This window comes from Somniosus microcephalus, chromosome 19, assembly GCF_052327205.1.
Source record: "Somniosus microcephalus isolate GS21.2 chromosome 19, FLI_Smic_1.0, whole genome shotgun sequence".
In the NCBI taxonomy this organism is placed as follows: Eukaryota; Metazoa; Chordata; class Chondrichthyes; order Squaliformes; family Somniosidae; genus Somniosus; species Somniosus microcephalus.
The window spans coordinates 63,786,695-63,805,232 of NC_141005.1; the positions used below are offsets into that span (position 1 = coordinate 63,786,695).

The 18,538-nt window shown below is 50.3% G+C and overlaps 1 protein-coding gene across 1 annotated transcript in view; it reads left to right on the top strand.

Annotated features, from left to right (window-relative positions):
- LOC147104530 (uncharacterized) overlaps positions 1-13,526 on the top strand; it is a 190,816-nt gene extending 177,290 nt beyond the window's left edge. The window contains exons 10-12 of the mRNA XM_085961913.1: positions 315-427; positions 1,889-1,973; positions 7,478-13,526. Of these exons, the coding sequence (XP_085818039.1) occupies positions 315-427; positions 1,889-1,973; positions 7,478-7,522 (243 nt within the window). The 3' untranslated portion in view covers positions 7,523-13,526. The remainder of the gene's footprint in view (positions 1-314; positions 428-1,888; positions 1,974-7,477) is intronic.
- The last annotated feature ends 5,012 nt before the right edge of the window (positions 13,527-18,538 follow it).

Below are 18,538 nucleotides of genomic sequence, written 5' to 3' on the forward strand. Positions count from 1 at the left end.
TACTGCAAAACCAGTATATCCTTCCTGTGGTGCGGTGCCCAGAACTGATCGCAGTGCTCCAGCTGTGGGCTACCAGAGCTTTATACAACTTAAAGATATATGCAACTTAATGAGAACATGGATTTAAATAGTATATGTAGCCAGCGAGGCTCTGTGTTACACACCTAACTGGTCCACAAAAACTTGGAGACTCCTGACTTAGTACTATAGCCTTTACCCATAAGCCCATCGGAGATGACACTAACACTCCTGTTCAAAGCTCTGTGCACGATGCTGCAGAACCTCCATTGATGAATCTGTTCATCTCTTCACAGAATGTTGTGATAGCCGTGTGGGACTGGATGCCAGAAGATACACAGTTCTGCACGCTGCTTGTATGTGCAGGAATCTGTGCCCTGTTTATTCTGCAATCCCGATTCGATTCGAGGTATGAGATTGCATCTTCCACCGACCACATTACACCATACAGCTGCTTCTTAGCACAGCCAATGGCTAAATGTGTCTGATCTATTGGGGAGGGTCATTCTTTTGTTGTTTTTGTATTTAGACCTTTTAATAGTCCAGTGTCAACAGATAAACCTTGATTTATTATGGTTTGAAACAACTTTACAAACAGCAGCATTCAGCTAACTTACAAACTCCATCTTGCAGACTAACTCCTCAATTGAAGTATTGATACAGCAATATGTACAAAAGGTCATTGGTCGATTACTGCGGTGGGAAGGGCAATGTACAATTTGCCAAAATTGCATATTAGCACCACTGTCCAAGTGGATCTACAGGGTGTCAGCTGCATACTTGATTTAGTACAGGGCTATAAGGTAAATGACTGCTCAGGGCAGTCTCCAAGGATGAAAGTGATTCTAATACTGCCATTACAGGAACTCCGCCATCTCAGGCCAGCTCCCTGACATTGGAGTGTGAGACAGACTAATTCACGATCTCTGACAATTTATGTTTCTCTCTTTGTTCACTAGGAACATAGGAACAGGAGTAGGCCATTCAACCCCTCGAGCTTGTTCGCCATTCAGTTAGATCATGGCTGGCCTGTATCTTAACTCCATTTACCCGCCTTGGTTCCATAGCTCTTAATATCTCTTGCCTAACAAAGAGCTAACAATCTCAGTTTGAAATTTTCAATTGACCCCCTCGCAACCTCAACAGTTTTTTGGGAGGCAGAGTTCCAGATTTCCACTCCACTTTATGGGAAGAAGTGCTTCCTGACATCACCCCTGAACGGCCGAGCTCTAATTTTAAAGTTATGCCCCTGAACACTTTTAGCTGTTTGCCAGCTCTGTGAGTGCCAGCAGCCCTCTGATACCTAGCCCATTCCTCATAGGCGGGTCTTGCAGCGAGTGTCAGCAAGTTATTCAAGTCCAGAGTTGCATTACAGCCAAGTCCAATCTTCTCCTCAATCGATGTTCACATGCTCACCCTTTCTAGTAAAGTTCACTGGACAGCAATAAGGAGTTGGGAACCCTGACTAATCTCTCCGCGCCTCCCCCCACCCAACCCAGGCCATTTGTAGCACTTCAACTACTGTCCCACCCGGAATCAAAGCTGGGGTCTACTGGTCTGTATATCTCAATGCCCCACCATTTACTCACTGGACCAATACGCAGTTTTAACTACATGCAGTACACTTCCCCCTTGAAATCAAACTGAACAAAGCTGCCAGAATCAATAAAACGCATGGCAATGTGTCTGCCGTCACATGAGAATGTGACTACTGTTAGAATCTCCGCCGCTGAGAGCCGTTGAACCATCTGCAGTTTTACGTCAAGGCGGGGACGACCAGTTGTGAGAGGGGCTCTTAAAGCAACGAAGCAGGGCCGATGTGTTGGGTGCCTTTGAACATCTGAACGATTTCCACACGCTCTTTCCCTAGGATGCTCCCAACCCTGTCGAGGAAGGAGCGGCGACGGATGGGAGAATGGAGGGCTTTTATGGAAGAGACTGTGAATCCGAAAAAGGTAAATTACAGGGAAAAAAATAAAGGAAGTTTTTTTTAATATATATTCATTCTGAGGATGTGGCGTCACTGGCAAGGTCGGCATTCATTGCCCATCCCAAGTTGCCCTGAGAAAGGCATCTTCTGTGGCAGCTTACAACTGGGCGACTTGCTAGGCCACTTCAGAGGGCAATCAAGAGTCAACCTCATTGACTGGAGTCACATGTAGGCCAGGCCGGGTAAGGATGGCAGATTTCCTTCCTTAAAGGACATTAGTGAACCAGTCGGGTTTTTAAGACAATTCAACAGCTTCACGGTCACTTTTACAGATACCAGCTCTTTATTCCAGATTTTTTTTAAAGCTGAATTCAAATTCTCAAAACTGCCGGGGTGGGATTTGAGCCCACATCTCTGGACTATTAGTCCAGGGCCCTGGATTACTAGTTTAGAAACATGGCCTCTACACTACCGTACCCAAATGTTAGTTAGGGATGATTTAGTGTTACGTGGATAAGGTACAATGTCGTTATCAGGAAGGACTAGATGGTTCAGTGGCTGGCATGTTGACCTTTTAACTCAAGGGTCAAGGCTGTAGTCGAGCCCAAACCGATGGGATTGATATCTCCTCCCTGTTTACTATAATGGTCTTATGTCAATTAGTTTGGGGTAATTTCAATCCCATTGCTCATTGGCCCAGGTCTGCAGGACAAGGTTTTAATTTGGCATAATTAGCAGTCCCTCTTAGTGTTGTTTCCACACATGGAGCCTCTCTTGATTCCCTGTATCTTTCCTGTCAGTCTGTGCACATTCTATTGGACACATTCATCAGTCATGCACATCACAGGGCTATGGGGAAAGAGCAGGGGAGTTAGATTAATTGGATAGCTCTTTCAAAGAGCAGACACAATGGGCCAGATGGACTCGTTCTGTGCTGTATGATGATTCTAAGCTTTTTTTGTTGCAACCAACAGGTTTCCCAATGGGAACCATCTGAGTTTACCCCACCGAGCTTACCCCACTGAACTTACCCCACCGAGCTTACCCCACTGAGTATACCCCACTGAGCTTACCCCACTGAGCTTACCCCACCGAACTTACCCCACCGAGCTTACCCCACCAAGCTTACCCCACTGAACTTACCCCACCGAGTATACCTCACTGAACTTACCCCACTGAACTTACCCCACCGAGTATACCCCACTGAGCTTACCCCACCGAGCTTACCCCACCGAGCTTACCCCACTGAGCTTACCCTACTGAGCTTACCCCACTGAGCTTACCCCACTGAGCTTACCCTACTGAGCTTACCCCACCGAACTTACCCCACCGAGCTTACCCCATTGAACTTACCCCACCGAGCTTACCCCACCGAGTTTACCCCACCGAGCTTACCCCACCGAGCTTACCCCACCGAGCTTACCCCACCGAGCTTACCCCACCGAGCTTACCCCACCGAGCTTACCCCACCGAACTTACCCCACCGAGCTTACCCCACCGAGCTTACCCCACCGAGCTTACCCCACCGAGCTTACCCCACCGAGCTTACTCCACCGAGCTTACCCCACCGAGCATACCCCACCAAACTTACCCCACCGAGCATACCCCACCGAACTTACCCCACCGAGCTTACCCCACCGAGCTTACCCCACCGAGCTTTCCCCACCGAGCTTACCCCACCGAGCTTTCCCCACCGAGCTTACCCCACCGAGCTTACCCCACCGAGCTTACCACACCGAGCTTACCCCACCGAGCTTACCCCACCGAATTTACCCCATCGAACTTACTCCACCGAACTTACCCCACCAAGCTTACCCCATTGAACTTACCCCACCGAGCTTACCCCATTGAACTTACCCCACCGAGCTTACCCCATTGAACTTACTCCACCGAGCTTACCCCACCGAGCTTACCCCACCGAATTTACCCCATCGAACTTACTCCACCGAACTTACCCCACCGAGCTTACCCCACCGAGCTTACCCCACCGAGCTTTCCCCACCGAGCTTACCCCACCGAGCTTTCCCCACCGAGCTTACCCCACCGAGCTTACCCCACCGAGCTTACCACACCGAGCTTACCCCACCGAGCTTACCCCACCGAATTTACCCCATCGAACTTACTCCACCGAACTTACCCCACCAAGCTTACCCCATTGAACTTACCCCACCGAGCTTACCCCATTGAACTTACCCCACCGAGCTTACCCCATTGAACTTACTCCACCGAGCTTACCCCACCGAGCTTACCCCACCGAATTTACCCCATCGAACTTACTCCACCGAACTTACCCCACCGAGCTTACCCCACCGAGCTTACCCCACCGAGCTTTCCCCACCGAGCTTACCCCACCGAGCTTTCCCCACCGAGCTTACCCCACCGAGCTTACCACACCGAGCTTACCCCACCGAGCTTACCCCACCGAATTTACCCCATCGAACTTACTCCACCGAACTTACCCCACCAAGCTTACCCCATTGAACTTACCCCACCGAGCTTACCCCATTGAACTTACCCCACCGAGCTTACCCCATTGAACTTACTCCACCGAGCTTACCCCACCGAGCTTACCCCACCGAATTTACCCCATCGAACTTACTCCACCGAACTTACCCCACCGAGCTTACCCCATTGAACTTACCCCACCAAGCTTACCCCATTGAACTTACCCCACCGAGCTTACCCCATTGAACTTACCCCACCGAGCTTACCCCATTGAACTTACCTCACCGAGCTTACCCCACCGAGCTTACCCCACCGAGCTTACCCCACCGAACTTACCCCACCGAGCTTACCCTACCGAGCTTACCCCACCGAGCTTACCCCACCGAACTTACCCCACCGAGCTTACCCCACCGAACTTACCCCACAGAGCTTACCCCACCGAGCTTACCCCACCGAGCTTTCCCCACCGAGCTTACCCCACCGAGCTTTCCCCACCGAGCTTACCACACCGAGCTTACCCCACCGAGCTTACCCCACCGAATTTACCCCATCGAACTTACTCCACCGAACTTACCCCACCAAGCTTACCCCATTGAACTTACCCCACCGAGCTTACCCCATTGAACTTACCCCACCGAGCTTACCCCATTGAACTTACTCCACCGAGCTTACCCCACCGAGCTTACCCCACCGAATTTACCCCATCGAACTTACTCCACCGAACTTACCCCACCGAGCTTACCCCATTGAACTTACCCCACCAAGCTTACCCCATTGAACTTACCCCACCGAGCTTACCCCATTGAACTTACCCCACCGAGCTTACCCCACCGAGTTTACCCCACCGAGCTTACCCCACCGAGCTTACCCCACCGAGCTTACCCCACCGAGCTTACCCCACCGAGCTTACCCCACCGAGCTTACCCCACCGAGCTTACCCCACCGAACTTACCCCACCGAGCTTACCCCACCGAGCTTACCCCACCGAGCTTACCCCACCGAGCTTACTCCACCGAGCTTACCCCACCGAGCATACCCCACCAAACTTACCCCACCGAGCATACCCCACCGAACTTACCCCACCGAGCTTACCCCACCGAGCTTACCCCACCGAGCTTTCCCCACCGAGCTTACCCCACCGAGCTTTCCCCACCGAGCTTACCCCACCGAGCTTACCCCACCGAGCTTACCACACCGAGCTTACCCCACCGAGCTTACCCCACCGAATTTACCCCATCAAACTTACTCCACCGAACTTACCCCACCAAGCTTACCCCATTGAACTTACCCCACCGAGCTTACCCCATTGAACTTACTCCACCGAGCTTACCCCACCGAGCTTACCCCACCGAATTTACCCCATCGAACTTACTCCACCGAACTTACCCCACCGAGCTTACCCCACCGAGCTTACCCCACCGAGCTTTCCCCACCGAGCTTACCCCACCGAGCTTTCCCCACCGAGCTTACCCCACCGAGCTTACCCCACCGAGCTTACCACACCGAGCTTACCCCACCGAGCTTACCCCACCGAATTTACCCCATCGAACTTACTCCACCGAACTTACTCCACCGAACTTACCCCACCAAGCTTACCCCATTGAACTTACCCCACCGAGCTTACCCCATTGAACTTACCCCACCGAGCTTACCCCATTGAACTTACTCCACCGAGCTTACCCCACCGAGCTTACCCCACCGAATTTACCCCATCGAACTTACTCCACCGAACTTACCCCACCGAGCTTACCCCACCGAGCTTACCCCACCGAGCTTTCCCCACCGAGCTTACCCCACCGAGCTTTCCCCACCGAGCTTACCCCACCGAGCTTACCACACCGAGCTTACCCCACCGAGCTTACCCCACCGAATTTACCCCATCGAACTTACTCCACCGAACTTACCCCACCAAGCTTACCCCATTGAACTTACCCCACCGAGCTTACCCCATTGAACTTACCCCACCGAGCTTACCCCATTGAACTTACTCCACCGAGCTTACCCCACCGAGCTTACCCCACCGAATTTACCCCATCGAACTTACTCCACCGAACTTACCCCACCGAGCTTACCCCATTGAACTTACCCCACCAAGCTTACCCCATTGAACTTACCCCACCGAGCTTACCCCATTGAACTTACCCCACCGAGCTTACCCCATTGAACTTACCTCACCGAGCTTACCCCACCGAGCTTACCCCACCGAACTTACCCCACCGAGCTTACCCTACCGAGCTTACCCCACCGAGCTTACCCCACCGAACTTACCCCACCGAGCTTACCCCACCGAACTTACCCCACAGAGCTTACCCCACCGAGCTTACCCCACCGAGCTTTCCCCACCGAGCTTACCCCACCGAGCTTTCCCCACCGAGCTTACCACACCGAGCTTACCCCACCGAGCTTACCCCACCGAATTTACCCCATCGAACTTACTCCACCGAACTTACCCCACCAAGCTTACCCCATTGAACTTACCCCACCGAGCTTACCCCATTGAACTTACCCCACCGAGCTTACCCCATTGAACTTACTCCACCGAGCTTACCCCACCGAGCTTACCCCACCGAATTTACCCCATCGAACTTACTCCACCGAACTTACCCCACCGAGCTTACCCCATTGAACTTACCCCACCAAGCTTACCCCATTGAACTTACCCCACCGAGCTTACCCCATTGAACTTACCCCACCGAGCTTACCCCATTGAACTTACCTCACCGAGCTTACCCCACCGAGCTTACCCCACCGAGCTTACCCCACCGAACTTACCCCACCGAGCTTACCCCACCGAACTTACCCCACCGAGCTTACCCCACCGAGCTTTCCCCACCGAGCTTTCCCCACCGAACTTACCCCACCGAATTTACCCCATCGAACTTACCCCACCGAGCTTACCCCATTGAACTTACCCCACCGAGCTTACCCCATTGAACTTACCCCACCGAGCTTACCCCACCGAACTTACCCCACCGAGCTTACCCCACCGAGCCACTGGAGAGGTTAATGATGGAATTTCTTTGTGCTTAGTATCATTTTATTCTGCCACTTAGACAAACCATTAATGTGTTTCTCCATTAACAGAACCAGCTGTTCGAAGATTACCTGCGTCAGCGTGCAGCAGAGTAGGGACTCAGCAGGACGGATAACGTGACTGGTCGGCGAGAATTTGGCGGGACCCCCATTCCCAGTTACAGCTGTCAGGCAGTCGGATAGTTCAACACAGAGAAACCAGCAAACACGACACAGAGATTCCCTGAGACTTTCCACTGATTCACGAAGCTTATCTTGAATGGATGTAAATGTTGGAATAATTCCCCTCATCCCCTCCCACACTCAGGCTTCACTGGCATCCAGTAATATACACGACCCACTGTGGTGACCTCCAGCAGCACTGAGTTGAATGTACAGGCCCCACCGCTTAAAGCGGGCGCATTCGTGCGGATGCGATTTGCCCACTATACATGACGGCCAGGATAGCGTTTGACAGGTAGGCACCACTCTTAATAAGACTCCTCAGGAAGATATATAATGAAGCAGATTTCTTCTGATTCACACTGCAGACTGTAAGTGAAAGTTGTAGACCTCCATACCACTGCCTCTTTATAATAAGAATATACAAAATTATACTTTTATTATAGATTTATACAGGTCTAATAGGCATTTGCGGCCGTCAGCGAGTAAGATTGGTCAAAAGCAATGAATTAGCAATGCCATTATTTAAGAGCAGGAACTACATTTCACTTTTGTGTAGCTAAAATTCAAACATATACAAGTGAAACTTTGGCCTGAAGGACTTCTAAAGCCTCAAACGATATTGCCACAGCTGCCAGGTCTTTCTACTTTGACTCGAAAACCGCTGTTAAATGCTCGTAGCAGACAACTTCATTAAAGAAACAGCACGTTCTGGGCTGATTTAGCTTAGTGCTAATTATGCAGAAAATGCTACAATACGGGGATGGCCGAAATAAACGGAGCACTAAAGACGCTATAACCGGCAACTTTAAAATTGACAATGGCTGTCGCTTTGTGGCCGATAAAAGTGACTGCCCATTTTAAACGTGGGCGCTTTAAGTGGTGGGGATTACTAAAACCTCCTGCTGTCTGAATATTTAGTGCTGGGCCCCGACATGGTGCAATTTTAAGCATTTGGTGCTGGTCGAAGCAGACAGACTGGGAGCTTAACCTCACTTCCCAGGAGCACACTCCCCATGCACAGTTCTCCCAGGCGTCCTGTATAATTGTGTCACACGGAAACACATGTGGGTCCGAGTTTGTGCGGGCGGCAGGGAATCTCGCCCGCCCGAGCTGCGTATCAGATTCGGGCATCGCTGCCCACAATTGTCCATCCATTTGTTTTCATTTCCAGTTTGTGCTGCAGGCAGGTGACGCTCCCTGCCAGCAGTGGGAATTCGGAAATCTGTCCCCTATTTGTTCGGCTCCCTGTCCACTCAACATTCCACTTGGCCCAGGTTTTGAAGCTGTAGCCGGCTCTTGCTCAGGGACACTGCAGTCCGATGTCACTCGGGGCGTTATTTTTATGATTGAGTCCGCAGTGAGCGTGTGTACTCTGCTGCCTTAAAGGGACTCGTGCGACAGCCCATTCTGTGAATGGAGCTCTGTTCTCCGCGAGACTGGTTGCCTCAGCTCAGCTCACTAAGGAGCCTTAACAGCGATCAAACAGGAGACTTTTCGTCCTTTGTGTGTGTTCCCAGAGGTGGAGTATTGCTGTCCTAACTTACCGAATGAGCCAGTCGCCTATTGGAAAGAGGAGGCCTTCAACTTTCTGCCCGGTTTGAATTGGATTCCTGTTCTCGGAGGTGCTCCAACTCACTGCACTACCCTTGCCCTTGGCTTATAACTCAAGTGCAGCCAAGATAGTTGAAGCACTGGGTTTATTCCCACATATGTGAAGCACTGAGGCTGAAATTCCCTGGGATGCAGTCCCATCAGTTACGCCCAGATCCTGCCCACCTGTGCTGGCTTTGCCAGAGCTTGTGGGGGGTCAATGGGAGGGCATCTAATTTGCATGGGACAGGCACACGTGCCACCCTGGGTGCATTTTCAGCATCCGTCTACCCCACATGGCAAGAAAATCCAGCATCCACCCTCACCCCTCCCGCTTCCCCCTCCCATTGGGGAGTGGACCTTTCTCCAAGAGCCCCAACCCCAGCCAATTGGCCTTGGCCACCTCTTTAAAGGGACCAATTAGCAAGATTTGAGGAGAAATGTTGCCTGTGTCCAGGGTACAGGCTGCTTCCTTGGCCTGGACCCCCAGGGTGGGGACCATATTTGTCCAGTACAACTCCACTCTCTTGGCGCTACAGCCTCCAGAGATGCAACTGAACCAGGCTAGTGGAAACGATTGATGGAGGGAGTCCTCACTCCTGACTCGCCCCATCCCTGACAACATTTGCCTTGATAGGGGTTGGCTGATGTTCCACATGTCAGAAGCTCCTGGAAATGCCAGAGTTATGGGGGGGGGGGGCAATTTTAACCCAACCCGCCCATCGGGAATCCCACGGGATCGGGGGGAACGCTGTTTTACACCCCGCCCGATTTTACTCTGCGTTGAATCAGTGGAGTGTAATATTGGGCGGGATGTAAAACCGGCGTTCCGCCCGATCCCGTGGGATTCCACGCCCGGCGAGTTGGGTTAAAATTATTCCCATGGATATGCACTTGAAGTGCCGTAACCTGCAAGGCTATGGACCAAGAGCTGGAGAGCTCCTTTTCGACCGGCGCGGACACGACGGGCCGAATGGCCTCCTTCTGTGCTGTAAATTTCGATGATTCTATGGTGTCAGAATTCTGGCCCCACTGTGTTCATCCCATATATGTGATGAAGTGTTTATTTCTAATTATGTGAAAAATCTTACTGCACTGTGTTTACTCCCTTGTTGTTAGAGATCTGACAGCACTGCAATAAACTGAGGCTCGCTGATGTTACCCAGGAGCTACATATAAAGTGAACTTGCAGCAAGCCTTCTTTTGGCTCCCTGCTTTTTCTTCCATGTTCTCCGCTCCTGCTTTCCTGGTCCCTCGCTGGGCTACGATTCTGTGGGTGCTGGGCACCCTCTGCCAGCTTTACCAGTGAGCATTCTTGCCGTATGAATCTAGACTGCGGCTTTTTTTTGACTGTGGGATTTATTAAAGCCGGGCTCGATTCTGAATCAATGTTCTGACACGCATGCCCACGGGGATTACTGAACGCCAGCCAGGAAGCCACAGCCTTGTGGTTGACTTCCTCCTCCCGAACCCAAACTGAAATCAGCTCACTCAGCACATGCTTCGGGTCGCCAACCCTCCAGGACTGTCCTGGAGTCTCCGGGGATGGAAGGTTAATCTCCAGCACACCGGTTCCAGCAGCCCCCGGAGAAAAATCATATTGGGGCATTAAAAAGAATTGTGCTTTTTAAAATTTTCTCTGAACATTTTCATTTATTAGTTGTAAAAACATTGGAGATGGGGGAAAAGTGCGGTTTAACTAAGAGTCTAGGTTAATCCAATTGGGTAACAAAGTCTGTTTGTTTTCCAATTGGCTGTGGGAAGGCAGTGCGTCTGGAGGATGGACCAATGGCTGGAGTGTGGGGGGCGGGGCGGTTGGAGGTCATGTGATGAAATCTCCAGGACTACACCCCACCAGAGTTGGCAACCGGTCTACAGATCAGGCCTGCAACCTTCCTAGTCTGTAAGGCTTGGATACTCAGTGAATACATTTGCTGAGCCATCGGGAGAGACAAGAACCAGATCTTCAATCCTCAATCTTATTTTTTCTTGTTGCTTTTATACACTGTGCGCAGAGACCAATGCTGTGAGCGTGAGTCATTGCTGATGTATAGAAAGGAGCATTTGTGTTTTATAATGGGAGATGTTTACTTACTGTCACTGGTGCGGTGACTCAAGTGCCGTTTTAAAAATAAATAGATTTGTATTAACAACTTGTGTTTATATAGCACCTTTAACATAGACAAATTTCCCAGGTGCCTCATAGAGGCATAAGGAGGATAAACGATGATCTGCATTCTCTGCAGTTGCCTTATTATGTGCTTGATGCAACTTTTACATCTGTAGATCAGGATCAGAACAGTTCACCATCACTTATCAGGCTTGAGCCTTGAATCTGCAGTGAAAAACTCAGTGTCCTTCGGTGGAGGCTTTGCTGAGATGGATAGATTGTTGTTAGGCAAGGCTATGAAGGGTCACAGAACCAAGGTGGGTAGATGGAGTTCAGCTACCAGTCAGCCATGAGCTAATTGAATGGCGGAACAGGCTCGAGGGCTGAATGGCCTCCTCCTGTTCCTATTTTCCTATGACTGGACTATTGGTTGGTCACTAAACACCATGGCTTGGTGATCACCGTATCTTCCCTTCATCCCCTCCCCTGAAAGTAAACAATCCGTAAACATATTCAGCTGGTATATGAGGGGAACCTCACAGTTAATTTATTTGACCGTTTTCATTTTTTACAAAGATGTTGCATGTTTCTGAATGATGCATCTTCTTGTGTTCTTGATACAGGTGGGTGACTTGTACACCCAATTCTACCAGAATTAATTGACACCATCTTTTTTTAACCATAATTAAAGGGTCTGTGAAGATCCCATTCCCATGAACCACAATAAGCTATCGTTAGTTATTTTCATCATCTGGATCCATTTGCGAGAGGGAGTCGGGCAACAGTGGCCTTTACATTATGTTTCTAGGCAATGTCCCCCCCGACTGCTCTCCTCGTTCATCAATCAGATCAATGTGCCTCTTCCCCTGAAATCTCTCTCTCTCTCTGAGGTTGGCATGGCGACCCAGCGCATCGACGCTGCAATGTGACGCACACCAGTGCAGAACAGGAGAGGGTTTCATTGGAAGAGGAACTGGAAAGGGGAGCAGGGGCAGATCATACCTCACTCTATAGGCCAGCGAGTGGTGTGCAGAGCAGGCAGACTCAAATAGGGGGATAAAAATAAATACAGAGTTGGAGGAAGATGACTACCCTGATGCCTCAGTCAGAAAATAACACTGCTTGGTGAAATTATAGAATCATACAGCGCAGGTCATTCGGCCCATCGTGCCTGTGCCGGCTCTTTGAAAAAGCTATCCAATTAGTCCAACTCCCCTGCCCTTTCTCCATAGCCCTGCAGATTTTTCCTTTTCAAGTATACATCCAATTCCCTTTTTTTGAAAGTTACTATTGAATCTGCTTCCACCACCCTTTCAGGCAGTGCATTCCAGATCATAACAACTTGCTGCATTAGAAAAATTCTCCTCCTCTTCCCCTCTCTGCTTCTTTTGCCAATTAAGTTCACGATGAGCCACATAGACCAGGAGAGTCCCAGGTTCAATGACCTGAGATAGCCCATCTCAGCTGGGTTGTAGTGAGGTGCTGCAGTCGATCACAGTTCTCAGGGGCTAGGGTAAGCTAGGTTCAGCCAAGGCTCATGATTACCATCCAGTGGGTTAAACTGGAAAGCCCAGGTGCGAGGAAGGGATGGGGTTTGACTGTGATCTGCCTTCCCATGCTCACTGTCTGAGCTCACACTTAAAAGATTGACCACTTGTGCGAGGCACTGAAAGAGTTATTGTGTCCCAGCAAAAGTCAGCACTTTAGGGAAAAGAATTCATGAAACTGAAATCTTAACTGAAATCACGAAAACCTTAATGATTTGAGATTCAGCTACCCTGAAACATTTTTTAATAGGAATTTTTTAAATCACGAGTTGATTTTTATTGACCACCGTGTCTTTACATTCAATGTTTTCAACATTTAAACAGTACAATGTGAATAGGGGACCCGCGAATGGGCACAGCGTGAGTTTAACCCTAGCAATTCAGGCTGACACTCTGCTTTAAATTAATTCTGGGGTGTCCCATCCAATTGTGAAGTGCCAGTCCTGCAGGCAGGGAAATTACCACTAAACACCCCCTCGCCCCCCCCCCCCACACCGCCCTCAAACAAAATGCTGTTCCCCTCCCTGACAAACCCGCAGCTTATCACTGGACGACTGACTGGTGCAAACACTGAATTAAGACACTCAAACTGTGAAGCGAATTTCTTGCCTTCAGTTCCTCTGTTGATTTTTTTACCACTCGATTGAACTTGTACCACAGATTTACCAATAAATGTTTTTCAATCAAATATTGTGTCTTTGTCACTCGTATTGTAACTGACTGGATTCACAATCTGTCAAAAACCTTATCAGTGGGGCATCAGAAAGAGTAAGGAGTATTGGGGAATAAATTACAGGCGATATGATTTAGGGGTTTAGATCGTTTGTGCGTAGAGTAATGGACGGCAGGCTTACTGAGTAGTTAAGCCCAGGAGGCCCCCAACTTTGATCGCTGACCTGTACTGAATTAGTTGATCTCAGACAGGCAGCAGTAGGGGCGTAACAGTTCCAATCCCCTGAGTTAGAGAGACGGAAATCAGCTAGGATTCTCACTCCTGGTGGATGTCAGGTGCCCCTTGCTGGAAGTGCGTGTGTGTGTGAAAGTTGGATGAAAACTGCACTGGGTTCGTGTGTGATGACCACTTGTCCGAATAATGGCCAACTGGTGCCCTGTGGCAAGGTGTCCGCACCTTCAGGAGGGGAGGGGAGGCAAGAGGAGCGAATTGACTCACGGATGTCCAGGAGTTGGCTATGGGTTGAAGATTTTGGATGATTTCATGTGAAATGATGGCTGTCTGGGAGTAAGTTATGAGGTAGAATCCGTTCAGGGGGGTTGGATGGTTTAGATACAGAATAATGGAGACCTGGATGATTTACAGGCTGGAATCTACTCAAGGGATTCATAGAATTTATATCTCGAATAACAGAACCCCGGGGATGAATTGTAAATAAAGGCATCTGTGATTGCCTAAAACTGAGAGGGGGAGAAATTGGGTGAGTAGCGCCACCTGTTAGCGCCTAAAGAGGCAGTCAGTGGCTGTAGCGCCACTGGCTGCGTCTCCGGCAATATTCAGTAGGGGCGCTAATGGTGGCGTTAGGCATTTGCGCTGCGCCGCCACCGATGACGTCATCGGTGTGCGCAGCGCCCCATTCGTGCCCTGTTCGCGATATTTGGTAGCGAACGCCGCAGTTGTGCCGCTCGCTACCCGCGCCCGGTTCACGGGGCCTTACTGTGCCGGCAGTGGTGCAAATTAAGGTGGAGGTGCGGGGCGGCCACTTTTTCGGTGGCCGCCTGCCAGCACCTCCGTCCCCCTAACCCCCCCCCCCCCCACGGCATTGCTGGCTGTTTCCCGAGAGCCCGGCACTTCTCCTTGGTGCCGGGCTCATTTGCCGGCACTCGCGAGCGGGGATCGCGCTGTTGCAGGCACCTCCCCCTTAACAGTGGGAGGAAGGCCTGCAGTACCGCAGCGTGCCGTGCCGCAGCATGTGGCGCTGCGGCACGTTGCGCTGCGATAATCAGTTTCAGCACCCTAAGAGGGACGTGGAGCGCCTCGAGCCTCGCTCCGTCTCCCTCGAGGGGCACTGAAACTGAATTTCTGGCGATCGGTATCATTCCGATCGCTGCGCTAAATCCTGTACTCAGGCGACTTTTGCGCCACTTTGGCGCCCCAACCCAATTTCTAGGCCCGAGAATTGCCCAACGATCAGCTGAGTCCTGCTCAGCGGTAACAATTATTTTTTATATTTGCAGTGAAGTTTATGGGAATTTACTGGAAATACATAACGGGGTCGTCAACATCTGAAACACTGAAGACGGGTTAGCATTTCGGGTTCTCTTTTCCCCAGCGTTCCCTGTGTCTCTACATCTCACGGGAGTGTGTCTGTTGAATTTTGGATCCATTTTGCAATTTATTGTTGACAGTGACTTTCTGACCGTGGGCTGTCAGCCAGTGCTCCTGATCCCTGTCCCCCACCAGAGTTGGCTTGTCTAGACATTTATAGCTAGAGAGCCATCCTTCAGTTTTAGGATAGTCACTGGCAATCTCAAGTGTTCAACCTGCCCGAGATCGTCAGCGTGCATCCTAAGCATTGATAAATCGTTTACCGTTGCATTTTGTGTTTGGTAGAATGTTCGCCCTTGTGATCCCCTGTATGGTTCACACTGGCCAAATATTTCCGCTGATTCCACTGAACGCTGGTGTCGAGGTGTCAGCAGTGACTCAGTGTGTAGCCCTCTCGCCTCTGAGTCGAGGGTTCAAGCCCCACTTCACTAACTTGAGTGCATAATCCAGGCTGACTTTTCAGTGCAGTACTGAGGGAGTGCTGCACTGTCAGAGGTGCTGTCTTTTGATGAGACGTTAAACCTGTTGTGTATGTACCTTTAAGGGAATAACTGGCCTCAGACTGCAGTACCGGCAGTGACCACCCCTGTATAAAAGGCCCTAGCAGGCTTCTGTAGTTTCAGTTTCCAGGTTGTCTCCATTCAGTAAAGACTTGTTATAATCAACTCCTGCAGTCCGTGTCTCAATTATACACGGTCATAATACTGGCGACGAGTAAGAAACGAACTTACCTGCAACTCGGCAGCACCTCAGACGACGTTATTGAAGGTCGAAGCCAGAAGAAAGAAAAAAAAAATCCAAAGAAACTCGAGAAAAGGGCATCGACCGTGGGCAACCGCCCTCCAAATCATCAAATTGAAAAGTGCAGGAGAGACTGTCGAGAGCCAGGCTTGGTTCTCCAGTCTGTGGTTTCCCAGCTAATCGGGCTGGTGGCAGGTAGTGCACTGATCCTTCCTGGGCTGCGGCGGGCTAGAGCTCGATCGGGTGGCTCTGCAACGGGGCCGAGCAGCGAGTCGGGAAGCAAAGAGAGAGGGTGGAGCACACAGGGCGCGGCCGGTGCTTCGCAGCCGGGCAGCGTTCGGACCTAAGAAGAGGGAGGGAAGTGTCCCAGAGGGTCCGCTCCACGACGGGAATGGTTCTTCAATTAACGGAGCAAATATTGAAGCGCGATAGAAAAAGAAAAATACCGCGGAGAGCGGCGTTGGCAGCAGCGGCAGTGGCGGGAAAGCGTGGGAGGCGACATCTTAACTCGGCGGGGAAGAAGGAAAAGCGCGGGAGGCGCCATTTTGATCCATCGGGGACGAAGGCAAAGCGCGGGAGGCGCCATCTTAGATTTTCAAGATGCCAAAGACTGGCGATATCACTGCCTTCAATAATGCAATAGAAGACTGGACCACGTATGTGGAAAGAGTCGAGGTATATTGCGAGGCAAACGAAATAGCCGATGAGAAAAAGGCATCGGTATTGCTAAATTTAATGGGCGCAAGAACGTACGGCCTATTGCGGGACCTGATTACTCCAGCCAAACCGAAGGCGAAGAGTTTTAATGAAATTGTTGCTATCCTACAGGAACACCTAAATCCTACACCGCTGCTGATAGCAGAAAGATTTAAATTCCACAGGAGAAATCAGCATAAAAATGAGAGCAATGCTGATTACCTTACGGAACTACGCAAGCTATCAAAGCACTGCCAGTTTGGAGCAGGACTGGCAGATACCTTACGGGACAAATTTGTCTGTGGACTCCTGAGTGAAGGAACCCAGAAGAGGTTACTCTCAGAGAAAGAGCTGATGCTAGATAAGGCTTTCAGCGTGGCAGTATCGTACGAAGCAGCAGCAAGGGGAGCTGCGGAAATACAACAAAAGCCACAGGAATACGGCACCCACGAAATGACACGGGGATTTGCAAAATGTTATCGCTGCGGCAGAACAAAACATGACCAGAAGGACTGCTGGTCCAAGGACAAAATATGCAGGCAATGCGGAAAGATGGGACACATTGCACGAGTTTGCAGGTCTGGGAAGAAGACCAACGACAACAAAAAGGCTACTAAGGAACCGTACAGGAAAGTACAAAAGATGACGGACAGTAGTTCCGAAGACCAGATGAGCGATAGTGAATCCGGGAACAAGAGGCTAAGCTGTCTCAAAGTTCACAACGTAATCGCAAAAGAGGATCACCGAACCATTTGGGTCACCCTCACGATAGCAGGGTCCCAAGTCAAAATGGAATTGGATACAGGATCAGCTCTAACCGTCATGAATCGACGAGACTACGAGCGGCTATTCTCACACATACCCTTGAGAGAGACATCCATTGTCTTGAGGACGTATACGGGGCAAAAAGTATACCCCAGAGGAAAAATAAGGGTGCCTGTCGAATACAACGGCAAGAAAATACGGAAATTGTATCTCTACATTCTGCAAGATGGTGAACCACCGTTATTGGGACGTGAATGGATCAGAAAGATAAGTTTAGATTGGCACTCCATTCAGGCACTGACGGTGGCTGGTAAAAAGGATGACGACGTCACTCCCGGACGATTGTCAACAATCTTAGCTGACGCCAAAGAGGTATTTCAACAAGAACTGGGCACTCTTAAAGGCGTAACCGCCTCGATAAAAATAGAGGAGAATGCAATTCCCAAGTTTTTCAAAGCAAGACCGGTACCATATGCAATTCGCCCAGCCGTTGAGGCAGAGCTGGAGAATCTGGAGAATGCAGGCGTGTTATCTAAGGTAGACTGGAGCGAGTGGGCGACACCCATCGTTCCTGTCATGAAGAAAACATTAAACAATAAGTCTGAGGAGCCAAGGAAGGTTCGCATCGGTGGGGACTTCAAGGTGACGGTGAACCCAGTCCTTCACACAGTACAATATCCTCTTCCAAGGATAGAAGATATCTTCGCCTCACTATCTGGAGGGAAGCGTTTTACAAAAATTGACCTAGCACAAGCATATTTGCAGATGGAGGTTGAAGAATCCTCTAGGAAGTATCTCACGATAAACACTCACAAAGGTCTTTACCAGTATAATCGACTGGTATTCGGAGTAGCATCAGCTCCGGCGATATGGCAAAGAGCGATGGAACAAGTCCTGCAAGGGATTCCGGGGACCCAGTGTTACTTGGACGACATCCTAGTGACAGGTGAAGATGACAGTGAACACCTTGCCAACCTAGAGCAGGTGCTCACTAGACTACGTGAACATGGGCTACGTCCCCTGATAAAATTGAAGCGTTAGTTAAGGCTCCAGCGCCTGAAAATGTGTCGCAACTGAGGTCATTCCTCGGATTGGTGAATTACTACCATAAGTTTTTGCCGAATTTGTCCACAATTCTGCATCCACTGAACGCCCTACTACGAACGGGAGTAGCATGGAAATGGAGCGATGAATGTAAGCGGGCCTTTCAGAAGAGT